Genomic DNA, 20841 nt, shown 5'->3' with positions numbered 1-20841 from the left:
TGGTGACCTGCTCCTCTGTGGCCCAATTCTATAGACCACAATGAGGGAGTCACCTGCACCAGATTCTTAAACTGGGAAACAGCATAAGGCCGGGAGAAAACTGGCCTGTTCCTTCGTTGTCCATAGCATTGTGTGTGCTACAGAGGAACGCATCACCTAATATCTATCCCTGCGTTCTGTTTCCATGAATAGAAGCAGTGGCAGGTATCTGTGACAAGTGGTCTGCTCCTCCGATGTCAGGTGACACATTACACCCTAGACAACAGCACTGAGCGGGCCACAGACAATGTGCCACCTTCCACTTGCTTCTACACCTTACATGCAACCCAGAAAAGGGGTGCAGGAATGGGTGTCGACTATCCTGCTTCGCTATGGCTTGCAGCATACATCCCCACTACAACCAACATACAGCATCCCACAACCAGCATCATATGCCAAATACAACCAACATAATACATCCATAGAAAGAACACAAAAAGCTCCATGAAATGTCCTTATAAATTTGAGCACTAAAATTTAATGTAAGGAAAGATTCCAAATGCTTTAAATTACATATCAATGCTTTATGGAGTTAATTGCATTGTGAAAAAAAATACCTCCATACATACATTAGTTTTTCCACAACAAAATTGTGTTAGCTCATCATAAGTTTAAATGCATTAGGTAATTTTGCCCCCACCCAAGGTATGAACCAAAACCTTTCCTATAAACTACTTTTCGCACTACTTCTCTCTAGGAGTGTTTACAATAGTTCTTACAAGGCTTTGGAGTAGCTTTTAAAAGTTCTTGTACTGGTGTTGTCTATACTGTATTTCACCGCTGAGGGCATGTTTTAGTCAAGAAACATGTGAAGGGTAAGTGGATTTTAAGAAGCTTACCATATTAATTTATAAGGAATAATTATATTTCTCCATCTATTTGTGATGAAGACATAGTACTTAACATCAAGCTTTATTAGGAACACTTAGAGATGTTTTTCTCTTGAGGAAGATTTAGCTCTTAACAATACGCTTTATTATGAATTTTTAAAGATGTTTCTTTGCTGATGTGTGATGAAAATGATGTAGCATTTAGCTAAACTAACAATACTATTTTTGACCTTTTTAGCCACAATCAAGTCAGTTATATAGCTGGTTAATGAATGAAAACATAAAACAAACCTTTTCTGCCGTTGAATGAAATGCAATGGACATTTCCAACCTATGGACTCTTTCGTCAGAGGTTATTGTAAACTGTTTCCACACTCTGTTTAGTCTCGGAAGAGTATCACCTGAAGATCTAGAGGTACATCGCAGTGACTGGCACAATACAACGGTGGCCTGTAATAACTGCCTCCCGTAATCATAAGTGCTCTGAAAAAGTTAAATAAGAAGCAAATGTAAAGTTACGATTCTGCCTATTTGCAAGTTGATGATACTTAGTCAATCTAGTTGTTTAGGTACACAAGTAAGATAGAAAATTGCAATTGTTACATACCATTAACAATGGCACAAATACAATCAAATGCATATTCTTATGTAGATGTCTCTATTGAAATGAGTGGATAGTCACCATTATCACTCTTTGCTTGTGGATGGTGGGTAATGAACCAGGGAAATTTAAGTGTCTATTTTAAGAATTTCCCCATAATTTATGTGCCTCTTGAACACTAGTATGTGTGGTAGGTATTTCCAGGAATGACAAAACTGTGTCCTAAAGCCAGTACTCTGGGCATCCCAAAGAAAGGGGTTATACTGCAGAGGAGACTGAGAAAATATGGAAGTCATGGACAGCCAGAATGTACAAAACCTCATGGAACCAAATTCCAGCAGCAATCGTGTCTAGCTTGGCTGAATAAGACTTCTTATTTTAACAAAAAAGAACTGGCACACATAGGCACCCTAAAATACAAAATTAAGAGGGAGTTACCCCAATGTGCACCACACAGAGGGACGGGGTATTAGTAATAGGAAAAACACACAAAAGTCCCTATTTTTAAATCAAAAGAAACTTATCCTAGTGTCAGAAGTTATTCACGAGCGCAAACAGAGGAATGTTATTTCATATCGAACTAGAAAGGTCTATCTTCAAAGAACACTGTATCCTATATATGCACTAAATAAAGCTTTATAAAGGACTTGTTGCTTAAAAATATAATCATTTATTACATATCATAAAAAACCCTTAGTACAATATATCTATGCCTCCCTGAATGGGTTACACTCTATAGTTGTCGCAAAGGAAACTAATCCACATAATTAAAAACAACAAAGTCGACGCAGCGTTTCGGTGATATTCTTAATCTTTCACCTTCTTCAGGACTAAAAATTTTCATCAAATCTCATCTTTCGATTGAATAGGCATTCAGTGGAGGATGACCTTCCAAAATTGAATTTTCTGCCTGTTGGTTATTCAGCCTTATTAGTAATTAAGGTGATATATTTATTCCGCAAATCCACCGTAGTTATATTTATTTGTAGAGAGAAAAGAGACCACTTTTGATCATTGGGGAACCTTATTCTCACAATGCTTAGTAGTTTGATGGCCTTATCCTTGTCTTCAATCTTTGAGGACGTGCCAATAAATTGATCTGGAAAAGTTTTATACACTTCAATTTTCCTTCTTTCTTCTTAATGCTGTAATGACCGTATCAAATAAAATCGGCCTCCCTGCTTTTGCGGATCCTTAGATGCGGGTTACACATAGGCACCCTACACTTTGGTCAGGATTGGGAAGAGGAAAGATAATTTTATCAAAAAACCTCCATCACTTATGTAATATCTTGGTGTAACCCACTCCAGCGTGCCTCATACTCTAAAAAATCAAGAAAACAGATAGAATCAAAGAGTGAACAGTCAGTACTTCAAGAAAGTTTGATTAATGTACTTTACACATACCACCAACTTTCAATGTATATGTGTAAAAAATGTGTAGAAAAAGAGAAAGTATCTCACATGCGCACCACCAGAGGAGCTACTGGCAGGTTCTCACCAGCTTGCCCACGTTTGTTTCATCATTGATAACTTTCTCACAATAGAGTAATGTGTCCAGTGAAGAAGAAAGTAAAGATAAAAAAGAAAACTTGTGTCCCCCGTGAAAAACAAAGACCCAAGAGGTCTCAAAATCAAAAAATAAAAAGTAAAAAGGAATAGACTCGCAGGTACTATCCTCCTTTATTCCAGATTGGGAGTCTATCCCAAGTTGTTAAAACACAGCATGTTGTATACCATTTTAATGACGGCCAACATGTTTCATTGCCAATTTATTTGTAGCAAATTCATCAGGGCTAACGAGGTCAGCAATCACCTCCCTGGACAAACAACATCAAGAAGAGACTGACAGACACAAAGAAAACAAGGAAGTTTAGTTCAGAAAGGAAATGTCCACACACAGGCTCTCTTCAGTATAATTAGAATTCAATTCCTTAGAAAAGAACTCATCATTAATCCTATGATTTCATCATACAATATTTACCTAATGGGAGCTATGGGCCCACATATCAGCTCCCACCAAGTCGGAGGGACATGTATCATATACAATTTTCGTCCCTTACAAAAGCACTGTGGTTGCTAATGCTTGCGTCTGTGGAAAAAACCATAAAATATAATCAGCAGCCCGCCCCGTATTTAGCAGACTTCCTGATATATTCATTCTCACATCACAAGGTGGACCTACAAACGGACCCCTCTTTAGTGTCCTAACTACTGCCCAAGTAATGCAGTGTCACAGGAGATCTCCACCTTCCCCAATGACATAAATGCATCAGAATAAAAACGCTACAGATCGGTTCTGGCCAAGCGCTAATGTAACTTAATCACCACTCATTCCTATAGTGCTCATATCGTGCATCCGAGCACCCAACTGGTCTTCAACACAACCTAATGTACTGACCAAAAGTGTCTGCAGGGACAATTCATCCCACATAAAAGCATACGCAACTCGTTTGCTGGCACCGCATCTCTAATATCAACAATTTGCTGATGTCAACTCGACACTCAAGGGCAAGAAAAACTTTCTACACAGTTTGCTCGGTATAACATTTTATGAATAAATAAATAAATAAATAAATAAACAATAGGTACACTTCTTTCAGTCTGTTTGTGCATTGTGTCCCCAAGTGAAGAAATGGAACCAATAAGTCAATATACAAAGTGAATTATTATGTACACGGTTTCCATCAGCTGTGAAAAACGACCATTCTTATACAGTATTTTTTACAGCTTCAGTACACAATGATACGGGCTGGGTAATGGTCTGTTCTTTTTTACTTGTCGACGGCGTTTCGACCCTTCTATCAATGGGGGTCTCCTCAGGACTAACAATGTAGGGACATCTGGATGAAGAGAGTGCTGCCTCTGTGACAGTGAAGTGAAAGGTGAAGGTAAAAACTCACGTGAGGACCCGGCCGGGTTCTCAAAGTGAGGTCAGGACGGCACTTCAGGATGTTAGATGGCCGGTAAGCTCTTCTTTAAGTTCGCTACAGCCGTAGCGTTCTGTTTGACAGCGTGGTGCTGATTACAGTGACGGTGCACTGTAGGGTATTGTTGTTCTTGTCTGGATAAATCAATTTCTTAGGCAGCAGCGTGTGTCAGCTGCAGTGAGGCCTCCCAAGTAGGCTCCGGGTCATTGCACCTGTCCTGAGGAGACCCCCATTAATAGAAGGGTCGAAACGCCGTCGACAAGTAAAAAAAGAACAGACCATTACCCAGCCCGTATCATTGTGTACTGAAGCTGTAAAAAATACTGTATAAGAATGGTCGTTTTTCACAACTGATGGAAACCATGTACATAATAATTCACTTTGTATATTCACTTATTGGTTTCATTTCTTCACTTGGGGACACAATGCACAAACAGTACTACTTTTGACTGAAAGAAGTGTACCTATTGTTTATTTATTTATTTTTTCATAAAATATGTTAAACCGAGCAAACTGTGTAGAAAGTTTTTCTTGCCCTCTTACATTAGATGGTCCTTTTATTGCGAATATGCACAAGTATTTCAAATATTAGTTCTATTTATCCACAGGAACCATTGTTTTCTCATATATATATAAATATTACCCTGGTTCCGTCGTGAGTAGGGTTCCCCTGTTACTTCTTTAGACGGATGCACGATATGAGCACTATAGGAATGAGTGGCAATTAAGTTACATTAGCGCTTGGACGGAACCGATCTGTAGCATTTTTATTCTGATGCATTTATGTTTTTGGGGAAGGTGGAGATCTCCTGTGACACTGCATTACTTGGGCAGTAGTTAGGACACTAAAGAGGGGTCCGTTTGTAGGTCCACCTTGTGATGTGAATATATCAGGAAGTCTGCTAAATACGGGGCGGGCTGCTGATTATATTTTATGTTTTTTTCCACAGACGCAAGCATTAGCAACGACAGTGCTTTTGTAAGGGACGAAAATTGTATATGATACACGTCCCTCTGACTTGGTGGGAGCTGGTATGTGGGCCCATAGCTCCCTTTAGGTAAATATTGTATGATGAAATCATAGGATTAATGATGAGTTCTTTTCTAAGGAATTGAATTCTAATTATACTGAAGAGAGCCTGTGTGTGGACATTTCCTTTCTGAACTAAACTTCCTTGTTTTCTTTGTGTCTGTCAGTCTCTTATTGATGTTGTTTGTCCAGGGAGGTGATTGCTGACCTCGTTAGCCCTGATGAATTTGCCACGAATAAATTGGCAATGAAACATGTTGGCCGTCATTAAAATGGTATACAAGATGCTGTGTTTTTAAACGTGGGATAGACTCCCAATCTGGAATAAAGGAGGATAGTATCTGCGAGTCTATTCCTTTTTACTTTTTATTTTTTTATTTTGAGACCTCTTGGGTCTTTGTTTTTCACGGGGGACACAAGTTTTCTTTTTTAACTTTACTTTCTTCTTCACTGAATACATCACTCTATTGTGAGAAAGTTATCAATGATGAAACAAACGTGGGCAAGCTGGTGAGAACCTGCCAGTAGCTCCTCTGGTGGTGCGCACGTGAGATACTTTCTCTTTTTCTACACATTTTTTACACATATACATTGAAAGTTGGTGGTATGTGTAAAGTAAATTAAGCAAACTTTCTTGAAATACTGACTGTTCACTCTTTGATTCTATCTGTTTTCTTGATTTTTAGAGTATGAGGCACGCTGGAGTGGGTTACACCAAGATATTACATAGGTGATGGAGGTTTTTTGATAAAATTATCTTTCCTCTTCCCAATCCTGACCAAAGTGAAGGGTGCCTATGTGTGCCAGTTCCTTGTTGTTAAAATAATTATTGAGTGGAGGGTGTTCTGGCATTCTTTCCCTCTTGAGCTCCTTTTTTGAATTACTGAATAAGACTTCTTGACAAACTGTCCATGATAAACTAATTTCCACTATATGTTTAGATTTTGCCATTACTGGCTTTTTAATTAGCAATTTCTCTAGTTGGTGGATTGGGTAAATCAAATTATACATTTAGCGTTATCAGTTACAAAGGGTAAACGGTATAATGAACCCCTTTTTATCAGTTCAACTACAGAGTTAGAGACTACGATTTTAATGAGTTCATGTCAGAAGCTAGTCAAAAGAGGAGGACAAAGAGCAGGGAATTCTAATCAGTAAGCAAAAGAAGCTAAACTTTTAAATGGCTTTGATCACTGGGACAACCCTCAAAAAATGTACTTGGTCAAATGAATTAATCAATAAAAGGGTCAAGACACAACCATGTACCTACTTCTACAGTTGTATCAACAGAAAAGTCAACTGTATTTCCCCTTCATCTTGTTGGTACAGTGTAGTCTACTTTAGATTCATTTTAAAAGCATATTGTAGTAGGACATCTAAACAGCGATGAAACAAAACAGGTACATTCAATCCCCTAACATACTTTTTAGCAGGGCAAAAATAGAACTAGATTTGGAATGAAAAATATTATGGGACCGGCATTAGAAAGCACACACAAACTGCTAAAACTGAAAAGGATAGCACAGCATTAAAATATACAAGTTATCCATTGGAGTAGGTTCTCAAATAAAAAATGCACACACTGAAACAAATAATAACCCTGCACATCTTAGATTCAAATTACACTTAATTTAAGCACTGAAATTTGTGACACAAGCACCAGAAAAGGGAACATAACATAAAGGAATCCATTAGTGTCACTGTACATTTCAAGTCAGGAAAGAATGGGTAAAGTGAGGTCAATCTGGCAATAACTAACGGACACAATCCACCTGCTACAAAATGCTAGCAATTAACTAAACCATTGACTTATACTTGTGGAATATAGTAAAAGTGTGTCCCGTTTATTCGGTTTAAATATAGAATGTAATTAATTTGAAGTCTTTTGGAAACAGCTAGAGTGCACTGCTAGTGAAAGTCCTGTTTACAACTATGCCATTATTTTTCAAGGCAGGTGCTGTTACCTGTGCTACATCAACAAATTTCCTATGCTTCTCCAACAAAACTTTGGTTTCTTGAGCATCGTCTCCCAGTCGAATATAGGTCTTTAGAAGTGCCTCTAGCAGTTCACCTAACCATTCCACAGCCTAAAAAGAGAAAACAAAAACAGGGTGAAGTAAAAGTTCAGAGTAATTTCCAATTCAAAATGTTATCACGATCATAACTCCATGGTCAGTCCTTTGTCAGATAAATATCAATATATCTAAAATAATAGTAGCAGACTACGAATCCTAACAAGACAATGTTTTGCAACTACGTCAACAGTAAAGTGGGTTGTTTGCAATATCAGTACGTGGATTTATAAAGCACACTGCCACCCAGGAAAAAGGTGTTCTGGCACTAAAACTGCACAAAGGAATTAGAGAGATGAGAGGAAGAACATCAATATGGCAGTGAAGAACAAGTTACTAATCCTCGGTAACACACTATCTGGTGGATACTCTACCTTCAAACTCCTCACCATCCATTGGAATATCCCCAAGCGCCAGACTAGAGCTGGACGATTTTTCAGCATAGCTCCTGAACACCAGTAGGTGGTGTTGTGAGGCTCTGTGTCGACTATGCTCGACCTGGAAGTGATGGCTGCAGCCACATACAGGCATCAGCCAAACACACTGTTGTCAGTTTTTTTTCTGGACACCACCACACACCCCTTTAGACAAAGATCCCAAAAACCAATTGCTTGTCTCAGAATTAGGCCCCTTCTAGATGGAAAAGAGTCCATTCCACAGCACTGATAGATGAGTGCGGTGAGGAATCTGCAGCTAGATAGAATATCCAGAGAGTGTTACTAAAGGTAAGTAACTTGCTATTCTGATGGATACTTCTAACTGCAGACTACTTACCTTTAGAACAGATAGCTAAACAGTACTTCTTCAGTTGTGGGTCTGATGAATGACTCAGAACAGAAAACCCTTCCAGTCGGACCTGGCTGTCAAGGCAATACTCTTTGTCAACGCTTGTACAGATGCCCATGTGGCAGCCTGACAAACATCTAGGACAGACATTCTGCATGCCAGAGCAATGGTAGCAGTCTTGACTATGGTGGAGAGGGCCCCGGTGACAGCGGAGGCTGCTTCTTGGATCTTAATCGAGAAAACTATCCACTATAACAGATTCCTTTTCTGCAGTGCCTTTTTTTTCTTTGCCATGGAGAACACCACTAGAAGCTGATCGTCCTCCTGATGGTCTTATGAGAGATCAATGTAAAAACCCAAGGCTCTTCTGGAGTCCAAGAATGCTGGGAGAGTGATGAATTGCCCAGCATGAAAAGCAGTCACAACCTTTGGCAAAAAGGCTGTCCTGGTCCACACCACCACTTTATCTGGGGAAAAAAGGTGTAATAAGGCACCTGCATCGAGAGAGCTGGAGTTCACTTATGCGACAAGCCAGTCACCGTGACCAGAAACTGTCTTCAGAGACAAAAGACGAAGTGGACAGCTGTGCATGGGTTTGAATGGTGCGCACATGACTGACAGAAGTGAGAACCAAAGTAAGATCCCACTGTGGTATCACAAAGGGTAGAGGGGAAACAACTTAGTCATACCTTTTAGAAACCTCATCACAACAAGTGATTTGGATAAGGACAGCTGGTCCAATAAATTATAAAAAAGACTAAAGGGCTGGCAAGTACCCTTCAACAGTGCTCAATGCAAATTGAATATGCTACTTACCAGTATGCATCTGTTCTTGGCATGTAGGGCTGCTGACATTCATATCTGTGCATAGATCGCCGCCTAGTGTTGGGTCCGGATGTTTGCACGTTGTTGTCCTGGAAGAGTCTTCGAAGTATCCTGAGATAGGTGACTCCTCCCCTGGACCACAGTGCGCATGGGCATCCTCTCCATCCTCAGATTGTTTTTCGCCATTGTGGCAGTGATGGAGTAGATACAGAAAGTGATGACCATGCTTACAGTAATTCTGAGAGCTGCAGCTGCCACAGGCGCCGGGGAGGAGGGTGGGCGATATGAATGTCAGCAGCCCTACATGCCAAGAACAGATGCATACTGGTAAGTAGCATATTCAGTTCGAGGCATGTGGGCTGCTGAATTCATATCTGTGCATAGAATATATAGCAGTACCCTCTATTAGCGGCGGCTACCAGTGCCAGCTGCAGCGGTCTGAAAAAGAGTTTTGAGAACAGCCTGTCCTACAGCTGCCTGCTGTTTTCATTGCACATCTACACAATAGTGTTTGGTAAATGTATGTGTAGTGGACCAGGTGGCTGCTCTACATATATCATGCAAAGGAATGTTTCCCAGGAAAGCCATGGAGGCCCCTAACTTACGTGTTGAGTGGGCTCGTGGGGGAATCGTTAATGTGCGTTTAGCTTTTTGATAGCAAATTTGAATACATTTAACGATCCATCTGGCTATACCTGCTTTGGAGATGGCGTTACCTTTGTGGTGTGGGGCAAAGGCAACGAAAAGTTGTTTTGTTTTCCTAAAGACTTTAGTCCTGTCTATATAGTACATGAGGGCTCTCTTTACATCCAGTGTATGGAGTGCTCTTTCTGCGACAGTTTGTGGGTTTTGAAAGAAAACAGGCAGTTCAATAGTTTGATTCATGTGGAACTGCGATATCACCTTGGGCATGAATTTGGGGTTGGTACGTAGTACGACCCTGTTGGCGTGAACCTGTATGAATGGCTCTTGAACGGTTAGTGCCTGGAGTTCACTAACTCTCCTCAAAGAAGTGATCGCTACTAGGAAAGCTACTTTCCAGGTGAGGAATTGAATCTCGCATGAGTGTAGAGGTTCGAAGGGTGGACCCATCAGGCGTGTGAGGACCAAGTTGAGGTTCCACATTGGAGCTGGTGGGTGGCTTGGAGGAATTACACGTTTGAGTCCTTCCAAGAATGCTTTGATGGCAGGCACTCTGAATAAAGAGAGGTGCTGCCTGTTCTGGAGATAGGCTGATATTGCGGTCAAATGGACACGTATTGAGGTGTATGCCAGATTGCATCGGTATAGGTGTAAGAGGTAACAAATTATGTTTTGGATGGATGCGTCTAGCGGGTTAATGTCATTGTTATTGCAATAAATGACGAACCTTTTCCATTTGGCTGCATAGCAAGCTCTGGTAGTGGGTCTTCTAGCTTCCTTAATGATGTCCATACAGTCAGGTGGCAGGTTTAGGTAGCCAAACTCTAGGACTTCAGGAGCCAGATTGCCAGGTTCAGCTGTTGCGGATCTGGGTGCTGAATCTCTCCATGGTTCTGCGTCAAATGCGCGGGTTTGATCCACAGCCTTTGATGCGGCACCACGGAAAGTTCGAGAAAGGTGGTGTACCATGGTTGGCGTGCCTATGTTGGAGCAACCAGGACGAGTGTTAGTGAGTGTTGTCTGAGTTTGCGTGCCACCAGCGGTATCAATGGTGCTGGGGGAAAAGCGTACGCAAATCTGCCGGACCAGTTCATCCATATCGCATTGCCCTGCGACTGCGGATGTGGGAACCTGGCGGCAAAGCTTTGGCATTTTGCGTTTTCGTTTGTGGCGAATAGGTCTATCTCTGGATGACCCCACTGCTGGAAGTACGGTTGGAGTACTGATGGGTGTAACTCCCACTCGTGCATCTGGTGGCTGTGTCTGCTGAGCAGATCCGCCATCTGGTTGTCCTTGCCGGGAAGGTGTTCCGCCATGAGGAACATGTTCCTCTGAATGGCCCACTTCCACATGCTCTGAGCCAGATGAGACAACTGTGGAGAGTGTGTTCCTCCCTGCTTCTGTATGTAGTACATGGCAGTCATGTTGTCCATCCGGATCAACACGACTTTGTTGCACAAGTGTACTTTGAATGCTTTCATTGCCAGGAAGATTGCCATCAGTTCTAGAAGGTTGATGTGCATCTTCTTTTGTTGTATTGTCCATAGTCCCTGCACTGTGTAATTGAGTACATGAGCTCCCCATCCCTGGAGAGACGCGTCCGCTGTCAGTATTATTTGTGGAACAGGCTCTTGGAACGGTCGGCCCTTGCAAAGGTTTTGTGGATTCCACCAATGCAGAGAGTTGTATGCCCGACCGCTCACCAACACTAGGTCTTTTAGTTGCCCGTGAGCCTGATTCCATTGACGTGCTAAGCACTCCTGAAGCGGGCGCATATGTAGTCTCGCGTGTGGGACTATGAAAATGCAGGAGGCCATCATGCCTATCAACTGCATGAACACTCGCGCGGGAAGGGAGTGTTGGGGTTTGAACTTGGAAATCAGCATTTGCATGCTGTTGATCCTCACTAAATTTGGCTGAGCTGTGGCTGCCAGAGTGTCTATGGTCGCGCCTAGGTACTGTTGTACGTGTGCGGGTTGGAGATGTGATTTCGGGTAATTTAGTGAAAACCCTAGACTGTGAAGAAGGTGAATGGTGCGGGACATGTGGCTGGCACATTGCTGGGCTGACTTTGCCTGAACAAGCCAGTCGTCCAGGTAAGGGTAGACGTGAATGTGTTGCCTCCGTAGATGTGCAGCCACAGTAGCTAGGCACTTTGTGAAAACCCTGGGTGCTGTTGTCACGCCGAAGGGAAGAACCTTGAATTGGTAGTGCTGCCCCTGAATAGTGAACCTGAGATATTTTCTGTGCGAGGGGTGAATGGGTATGTGGAAATACGCATCTTTGAGGTCTAGCGTGGCCAGGAAGTCTCCCTGTTTGAGAAGCGGGAGGACTTGTTGTAGGGTGAGCATGTGGAAATGCTCTGAGAGAATGTAGCGGTTGAGGGGTCTCAGGTCTAGTATTGGTCTGAGCGACCCGTCCTTTTTTGGTATTAAGAAGTACAGAGAGTACACCCCCGTACCTTGCTCGTGGACGGGTACGACCTCTATTGCGCCTTTTTTCAGCATACTTAGCACTTCCTGCTTTAATAGCGCTAAGTGCTCTGAGGACATAGGACGGTGTTTTGGCGGTATTGTGGGTGGAGTGGAGGTTAATTCTAGGCAGTAACCGTGTTTGATAATATCTTTGACCCACCTGTCCGTGGTGATGGAGTTCCACGTGGACAGGAACTTTTGTAGCCTTCCCCCGACAGGTGTTATGTGGTCGGGAGGAAGGGAGAGGGCGTCACTGTTTGTTCTTGGGGGAGGACCTGGTATTGCCGTATCCGCGTCCTCTGCCTTTTGTGCTGGAGCCACGATATCCACCCCGGGTGTTTTTATCGTAGGTACTTTGTGTGTTGCCCTTGTTGTAGGTTTGCTGTGACCCCTGTCCTCTACCTGCTCCTCTATTTCCGGGGCGACGAAAGGAGCCACTCCGAAAGGTCTGCGTTTGGAGAGCCCCCATGGACTTTGCAGTGTCTGTGTCCTTTTTTATTTTTTCTAGGGTGGTGTCAACCTCTGGTCCGAATAAGTAGTCGGGGTTGACCGGTTGATTGAGAATGTTATTTTGAACCTCAGGTTTGAATCCGGAGATTCGTAACCAGGCGTGTCGTCGTAACATGACGCTGGTGTTTATTGCTCTGGCAGCTGTATCTGCGGCATCCAGTGCACACTTAATGGATGCGTTTGTGAGGAGTTGTCCCTCCCTGATGAGGATCTCTGCTCCCTCTTTGTATTGGTCAGGGAGATGTTGGAGTAGGGTTTCTAATGTGTCATAGTGTGCGCGATCGTAGCGAGCTAGGAGCGCCTGGGTATTGGCAATACGCCATATGTTAGCTGCCTGGGCTGCAACCCGTTTGCCGGAGGTCTCTAGCACCTTGGACTCTTTGTCCGGGGGAGGAGTATCCCCAGTTGTCTGCGAGTGCGCCCGTTTGCGAGCATTAGCGACTACGATGGAGTCCAGAGGCAACTGGCCTTTAATGTACGTAGGGTCCCCAGGCGCCAACCTATATTTCTTTTCGATCCTGGGGTTTATTACCCTTGCCCTGGTGGGTTCTTTGAAAACGTCCTTTGCTGGTTTGAGGACACCTTTCAACATGGGTAGAGTTTTGATATTCCTTTCTGAGGATGCGAAAGTATCCATTAGAAAATCGTCCTCGATTGTGTCAGAGTGGAGTTGCACACCATGATTGGCCGCAGCACGTTCAATAAGGGCGTTGAATGCGGCAGTGTCGTCTGTGGGGGACGTTTTCGCGCCATATAGCTGCGTGTCCTGTGTATCCATAGGTGCACCCGGGTCTACAGGGTCATCCCAAGCCTGGTCAGGGTCCTGTTGGCCTTCAGGGTCCATCTCTGTGGGGTAGGGGACGTCGTCACCCATGTAGTCCTCCAAAACGTCGGTTTCGGAGGGTGTCGGAGAGAAGGACTGTGGATTTGAGTAAGAGGTATGGAGACGTTCGTAAAGAACTGGTTCCGAATCCGCTGGCAGCTTTTTCTTTAGTGGGATCCGATAGGAGTCCAAAGCTTGTTCGGAAGATATTCTCCGCTTGTGGAGCATAATTCTGCCGGTGTCGGCATCGATGATGTGGGACGGTGACGTCTCTGTAGGAGAGCGTTCGGCAGGTGTGATCCTAGTTTGGGTGACACGTGTTCTTATTTCAAACAGTTTGGGCGCCGTGGATGGCGGCAGGCCAAAAGTGATGTGGGGTGGTGCTGGAGAAGCTTTTTGAGCTTTTTTTCGGCTCGGAGCCTGACGTGTCCTGGAGGGCTGCCTTTTCTTTGATGCGTTGCAAGGACGCTGCAACTTGTCGCACCTGGAACGCCGACGGTTCTTTGGCGCCGAGCGGTTCTGTAGAGGCAGGCGTGGACTTCTTTGGGGCCACGAGGTCATCGAGTGGAGGAGAGGTAGTAGCTGTCGAAGGCGTCGATGATTGGGCCTTCGGTGCTGCTTTCGAAGTGGTGTGCGACGCAGCGGCCATTTTGACCGTTGTGGCCGGTGCAGATTGTTTCGGTGCCGGGGGCCGAGACGGTTTGTCGGTACCGATGGCCTTTTTCCGTGTGTCGGCGCCGACGTCGGCTGCTGCGAGTTCGGCACCGAAGTCCCGTTTGGTGCGGTCGGTGCCGACGGGTTTGGCTGGCGTCGAAGGTGTAGTGGGCTTCGATCCGACCAGTGTCACTTTCAGTTTTGGTTTCTGTGGAACCGATACGACTTTCGGTTTCGGTTTCGAGGAAGGGAAACCAGTCATTTTGGGTACTAATGGCTGTCGCTGAATGTCCGAGGCCGGGCCCGAGGGCGGGGCCGAAGAACTGCGGGATAGGTCTTGGGTAAGGCCCGAAGGCGATCCCTCGACCGGAGCCATAGACTGACGCACTGGGATATCCTCCGTCTGTACGGGTAGGCCTTGCTCGTCACCGGAGCTACTTTCTTCGGCCCCTAAGGCCTCATTGTAGTCTCCTACCTCGGTGTCGGCTTCATCCCTGTGAAAGAGTTGTTCTTCGATGTCTTCCGATCCGGAATCGTGTTCGGAAGCGGGGCTGGAGGGTAGGTTCTCCACGCCTTCCACATCTTCGTCCTCGGCGCTGAAGATGTTGGTCGGGGCCGGTGCCGCTTGCTGCGCTTCAAGTCTCGCTGCTCGTCGATTCCGGAGAGTCTTTTTGGATCGGAATCGGGCACAGGCCATACATGTGGATTCGTCGTGATCCGGTGAAAGGCATTTGTTGCACACCGGGTGGACGTCGACATGGGGATATTTCGCATTGCAAACAGGACACCGCTTGAATGGTGTCCTCGATTCCATCGTCGATGTGGGTCGATGCGAAAAAGTTGTTTTTGAAGTCAGTAAACTAACAAGTAACTGTCGATACCGATCGGGAACAGTACCGACGCGAACTAAAGGCCTTTTGGCCTGAAAAAAGTTTTCCCTAACTTGAGTCAAGATAAGCACATCCGAACCCAATGGCGGAAAAAAACTATCTGAGGATGGAGAGGATGCCCATGCGCACTGTGGTCCAGGGGAGGAGTCACCTATCTCAGGATACTTCGAAGACTCTTCCAGGACAACAACGTGCAAACATCCGGACCCAACACTAGGCGGCGATCTATGCACAGATATGAATTCAGCAGCCCACATGCCTCGAACTCTTGTTTTGCCAGGGATAAAGTACCCAACAGTTTGGCCTGTAACTGGTCAATATTGCGGGTGCCGCACTTGGGCACAAACTTGTACCAGTGTCCAGCATAGATAAACTCTGTAGATGGATGCATAGGAGCAAAAATAACATCCACACGTTCGGGAGGAAGCTTGAAAGCAGTCAACTGTAACCGCTTAATCTCCACACATAGAGTTGCAGATTCCTGCATCCAGGGCAGCATAACCTACCATTATACTACGAAAGGAGATCCTCCCAAAGCAGTAGCTTGATCAAACGGCAGCTGCTCATGCCCAGAAGTTCCAGGTACCACATTCTCTTGGCCCAAACTAGAGTCACAACTTTTGAAAGGAGAGGCAGCGGTGAAAAGGCATACAGGAGTCCCATGTCCACTCTATCTGGGATGCGTCCCCAAATTATCATCTACTTGGGAGCTCCAGCTTCCAAATGTTTTGATGTTGCATATTTCTAGGCAGTGGCAAAAAGAACTAGCCAACATTCTCACCATTACTGAAAGAAGCTCCGTGTAACCTCGTGATTTGTCCAGCACCGGCTGAGCTCGCCACCCTTGCGTCTGCACCAGCCAGCTAGTTCATAACCAGGAAGATAGTCTTGTGGTTCAGAACCAGGGAGATAGCCTGGTGTTCCAGTTAGTTTCAGAGGCAAAGAGACTCCTAGCACAGGACCCCACTTGTTGCAATACCACATAGTGTCTATGCTGTCTGTGAGAACCTGAACCAGCCTGATTTTTCCACAGACGGCAGGAAGGCTTTCAGCGGCAGGCGAATGGCTCCCAACTTCAACAGGTGGAGGTGGGTCTCTTCCAGAAAGCAGAGTTTTCTGATCTCCACCTCTCCCGGCATAACTCTTCCTTCTAGCAGTTACACATAAGTTACCACTGTGAGCTCTGGGTGGAGCAGGGAGAGGGGTCTGCCACTGGTCTAAATGTGATTGAGCTACCACTGCAGACCTTTTACATTCTCCTCCAAAACCTGGATGGAATGCAACATGTTCCCTTGTTTCAGAGACTACTGAGACTCAGGTTCCACTATAAAGCCGCTTATGCCACCTGGTAGGATGCAAGATGCTAAGAGGCCCAGAAGCCTTGGTGCGGCTCTTACCAAGACCCAGGAATGAGGATAAAACATCAGAATCATAGCCAAAATTACCTGGACTTGTTGTGGAAGGAAGGGCAAAAACCGCACTGTATCCTTGAAGGCTCCACTGAAAGGGAGCCCTGTGAAGTAGCCAGATATGACTGGCATGTTGAAGGTGAACACCAACAATGTCCCGAGGTTTACTAAACATAGAATAGAGAGTCCAAAATATTTCTCTTTTTCTTTTTTTTATAGATGATAAATACACAACGACAGCCAACGCGTTTCGTTCCTGTAAAGACAGTTTAACGGAACTTCTTCAGGGCTTGAATTGATAGCAAGTCAAGTTCAAAATTTATACTGGTGATTCGAGAGTGAAAGATGGATGTCATCTCATAACAGATGTATAAACGATTCAATTTAACTTGAGACGTAGGTCGGTGGTGGTTTAGATATATAAAAAACCATTGATTCATTCAATGATGAAGAACCCTTTGTAGATTGGACTTTCAGATTTATGCTAAAAATCGTGTTACGAAGGGCAATCCGTCCACCTTGTAACCGGCAGCAGAAAAAATGTGTTAGATCTGTTTACAGAGGCACCATTAGGTGAAGGGTGCTGGAGTCTTAGTGCATAAACAGCCTGATAAGGCGGCAGTATTATAAAAGTGAGGTGCTACCATTTATGTCTGTCACCTTCTAGTTCTTTTTTGATATCAATGTCCCGAGGTTTGTCATTGTCTGGAGATGGTCTACAACTGCCTGTCGCGAGCCCACCTTCAATAGCCAGTCATCATAAGGAAAACTGGGACCTCTGAAGGTGTGCTGCAACCACCACCATCACTTTTGTGAACACCTGAGGGGCACTAGTGAGAATGATGGGGAGCACAATTCATTAAAAATACTCCTGGTCCATCTTGAATGACAAGCAGCCTCTTTGGGACTGAGGAGGGATACATGAAAATAGGCATCCTGCAGGTCTAAAACCAACATCCACTTGCCAGGATGCAGGCCAGACGGAACCTGGGCCAGAGTGAGAACCATCTATTTGTCCTTCGGCAAGAAAGTGTTAATTAGGCAGAGATCTAAAATAGGACGAAGGCCTCTGTCCTTCTTTGGCATGAGGAAATAGCGGAAGTAACAGCCAGTCCCTATTCCGAGGCCAGGACTCTGCATGGCTCCTTATGATGGAAGTTTGAAACACCCAGGCGTACGGTGCCGCTTCATAAAATCAGGGTCACCTGTAGCCAGCCTGCGGTGTCTGGCAACCAGCCTGTTCGCTGGTGGGCAGAAACAGGGCTTAAACCAGGTGCCCATAAAGGTTTCAAATTATGGCTTCATTAAATGTAATCAATGGTTCAGATAAAGTGTGCCCTGTTTGCAAAACGTCTGTTAGAATGCTTGTTTTAATCTCCATAGTTGGATGTTGTAAATCAAATACCTCTCTCTCACATCTCATTACCATGGAAAGGAGGCATGCTCTTGCTTTGGTGGTCCAGGAGGAGAACACAAACCAGTGTCTTGGGAAGTGTCCAAATCACTGGCCTCCTGAAACCCAATGAATAAATTGTCATCATCATGGTGTTGGGGAAAATAATCCACCTAATCTTCGTTGTCATCGCCAAAGGCTGGATGACTCATTAGCGTCCGAACCGATAAGCTGTGAGAGCACCAGGGTGGGCTCTGAGGTATGGATTTTGGTGCCAAGATGAAATGCTGCTCCGTAGTTGAAGCAGTACCCGAGGAGAGTTCCATAAGCAGAGACAGTGCTGAGGGTGAACCCACTGGCGGTAACCAAACTGGAAGCTTCCATGGATCCCTGGGTCCTGATGGCGCACCAGAGAGAGCAAGAAGGGTGATGAAAATTTGCAAAATGGCCTCAATCTGTTGCTACATCCCTTACAGACCCAGAAACTTGGGGTGACTCAGGATAAGTTGCGGAACTGACTCATTGGCTGAGGACCGGGAATGAGAGAGTGAAGCATCCTGACATCATTGGGACTTCTCAGGCTGAGAGTGGAGGGAGTTGGACGAATCCTACATGGTCTTCTTGTGATTACGCTTCAACTTGGTGGAAGACTTGGACCACAACAAACATCTCTTGCAGGAATGGCCTCAAGAGCAGGAACAGGTCCAATCCCTTGACTTCGAGCAGGACTTAGAGCTGTTCACTAATCTCAAACACCGGAGGCACACCTCATGGGGACCTGTCACAGACAGCTGATTGCCCGAGTCCCAAACCCTGCAGTTTTAGGGAGGGGGTGGGGGGTAAATTTCCCTTTCATACTGGAAAAAAGAAGTCAGAAAAAACTCGTCACTTGATGTGAGAAGTTGGCCTGGCATATGCTGGTCTCTAGTTATACTGGCCACCTTGCACCAGTCCAATTCGACTCTTATGGTAGATAGGTTTAAGACAACCTTTTAAAGAAAGCTATCCTAGTGGTAGCTGTGGAGAGCAGCCTTCAGGCTAAGTCTCAGAGGAATGTAAAGCAGCTTGTTTTACCTTATAATCTCTTGAATTACCAAATGAAAGGACACCACACAGGTATATATATCAAATATATATATGTATTTATTACTAGACACACTCTACTAATCTCTTTATGAGATTAGAAACCAGGTACACATTCAAATGTCAACGTTTCACAATAAATTAAGCACAAATATGGCTGGAGCCCTAGGGGCGTACCAGACCATATACTAAGAAAGTGGTATAAGGATGTCGACTTGCAAAATAACAAGGCCTAGGGCCTGGGGAATCGCCGGGGCTTCACTACTGCAGTGTTAGCAGGTAAGTAACAGGCCCACGGGAGACGCGTGCAGTGTGTGAACACAGCCGCGGGTTCCCTATTGGTTATAATGGTGCAAGTCGCGGTTAGATTTTTAAAGTTCTAGGGTACTTCGAGGAAGACTACAAGCAAGCCACTTACAAGGTAAGTACTTCGAGGGCCAACACACACTTGGGCACCGGAGTGCACAAGTTACCTCACCCAGGGAAGCCGAGTGCATAGGTGCCTTTTGGTGTCGGGTCGCGTCGCTGTTTTCTATGGAGACCAAAGAAGACTTGCTGCTTGCGTCGTCTGAAGAAGTGTCCGGTGGAATCCAAGCCTGGATTCAAGATGGAGAAGACCTGAAAATTGAAGGGACAGTGTTCAAAGTCACTTGCCAGTGACCGGTGGTCAGGAAGATGGATGACCACGGAGGTCGGGTGATTTCAGGTCGTCGATGGTGTTTTGACTCTTCGCTCACGAGGTCCAGGAGAGATCGATGATGGCCAGCGGCTGGATTTGGAGTGTCCCACGACGTCTGCAGCTGATGGCGGTGTCGGCAGCCGGATTGGAGCAAGCAAGCCTTGGCAACTGCAAGTCTCGTGTAGACTGAAGAAAGTCGATGGTGCACACCAGCAAGGTCTGAGGGACTCACCCAGCAAGGGTACGTGAGGGCAGGCCTGGAGCAACCAGGGGAGCCCTTTGAGTCGATAGGAAAGTCTTCGGGGGACCCACTAGTCAACGGGCAAGTGATCGCGAAGACGCCTCTTCAGGAAATGCTTCACAGGAGCCCACGGTCACTTGGGACGGGGTAGGCCACTGGTTTTTGGTGCAAGACCTGCTGGAGGCTTGGGCCACAAATGGTCCAATGCACAAGTTCGTAGAACATTGTTTAGGGTTTGCACTCGACAATAGTGCACGGTCCCTGGGTATTGCTGTTCCTCGTCACTCGTGGGGTCCACTCGCCACAGCCTCGCTGGGGACTCACAATGGCCGTCAAGAAGTCAGGAAATCCACTTTCGGGGCAGCAGGGACTTTGAACTCTGGCGGGAGCGGGAAAGTTTGCAACCGTTGATTAAGGTTTTTGGTGCCTGCCAAGCAGGGGAGTCACTCCTTGACTCTAAGGGAGATTCTTCTGTCTTCCAAAGGTAGTGGAACTTCGAAGGGCCAGGATTCTTCTTTGTAGAGCGTCGTCCAGGGTTATCTGATTTGTAAAGGCAATGCTTGCTATCTTATAGTGAAGATAGGGGAGGGACTAACTCTATGACCACTCCTCTAGGAGGGTCAGGGTCGGGGGTGGTTACACCCACTTCCCTTTGTCCAATTTCGCGCCAGAGCAGGGGCAAGTAGCCCCTGAACCGGTATGCACAGAGGAGCCTACTGCTCTCCCAGTGCATGACTTCAAAGCACTCTAGGAGTGCCCCCACCCAGCTCCAATACACTAAATCCTGTCTGGAAGGTGGTGACCCCTCCCTGTGACAGGATGCCTTTTGTTGGGCCTCCTCCACTGCGAGTTTCAGTCAGCAGCAGGAGGGCAGCCCAGTGTCTGTGCTGGTGGCATCCATTTTGTGATGCCAGGGCTCTATAGGATTTCT

The 20841-nt window shown here is 45.3% G+C and overlaps 1 protein-coding gene across 2 annotated transcripts in view; it reads right to left on the bottom strand.

Moving 5' to 3' along the window:
• Window positions 1-20841, bottom strand: part of SESTD1 (SEC14 and spectrin domain containing 1) — a 422952-nt gene that overhangs the window by 80844 nt on the left and 321267 nt on the right. For both annotated transcript variants that reach the window (XM_085645200.1, XM_085645201.1), the window contains exons 15-16: window positions 7394-7516; window positions 1161-1352 (exon numbers count right to left, since the gene is read on the bottom strand). In XM_085645200.1, coding sequence (XP_085501326.1) covers window positions 1161-1352; window positions 7394-7516 — 315 coding nt within the window. The remainder of the gene's footprint in view (window positions 1-1160; window positions 1353-7393; window positions 7517-20841) is intronic.

This window comes from Triturus cristatus, chromosome 3_1 (assembly GCF_964204655.1).
Source record: "Triturus cristatus chromosome 3_1, aTriCri1.1, whole genome shotgun sequence".
Taxonomy (NCBI): Eukaryota; Metazoa; Chordata; class Amphibia; order Caudata; family Salamandridae; genus Triturus; species Triturus cristatus.
This window is presented reverse-complemented; position numbering and strand designations above follow the sequence as displayed.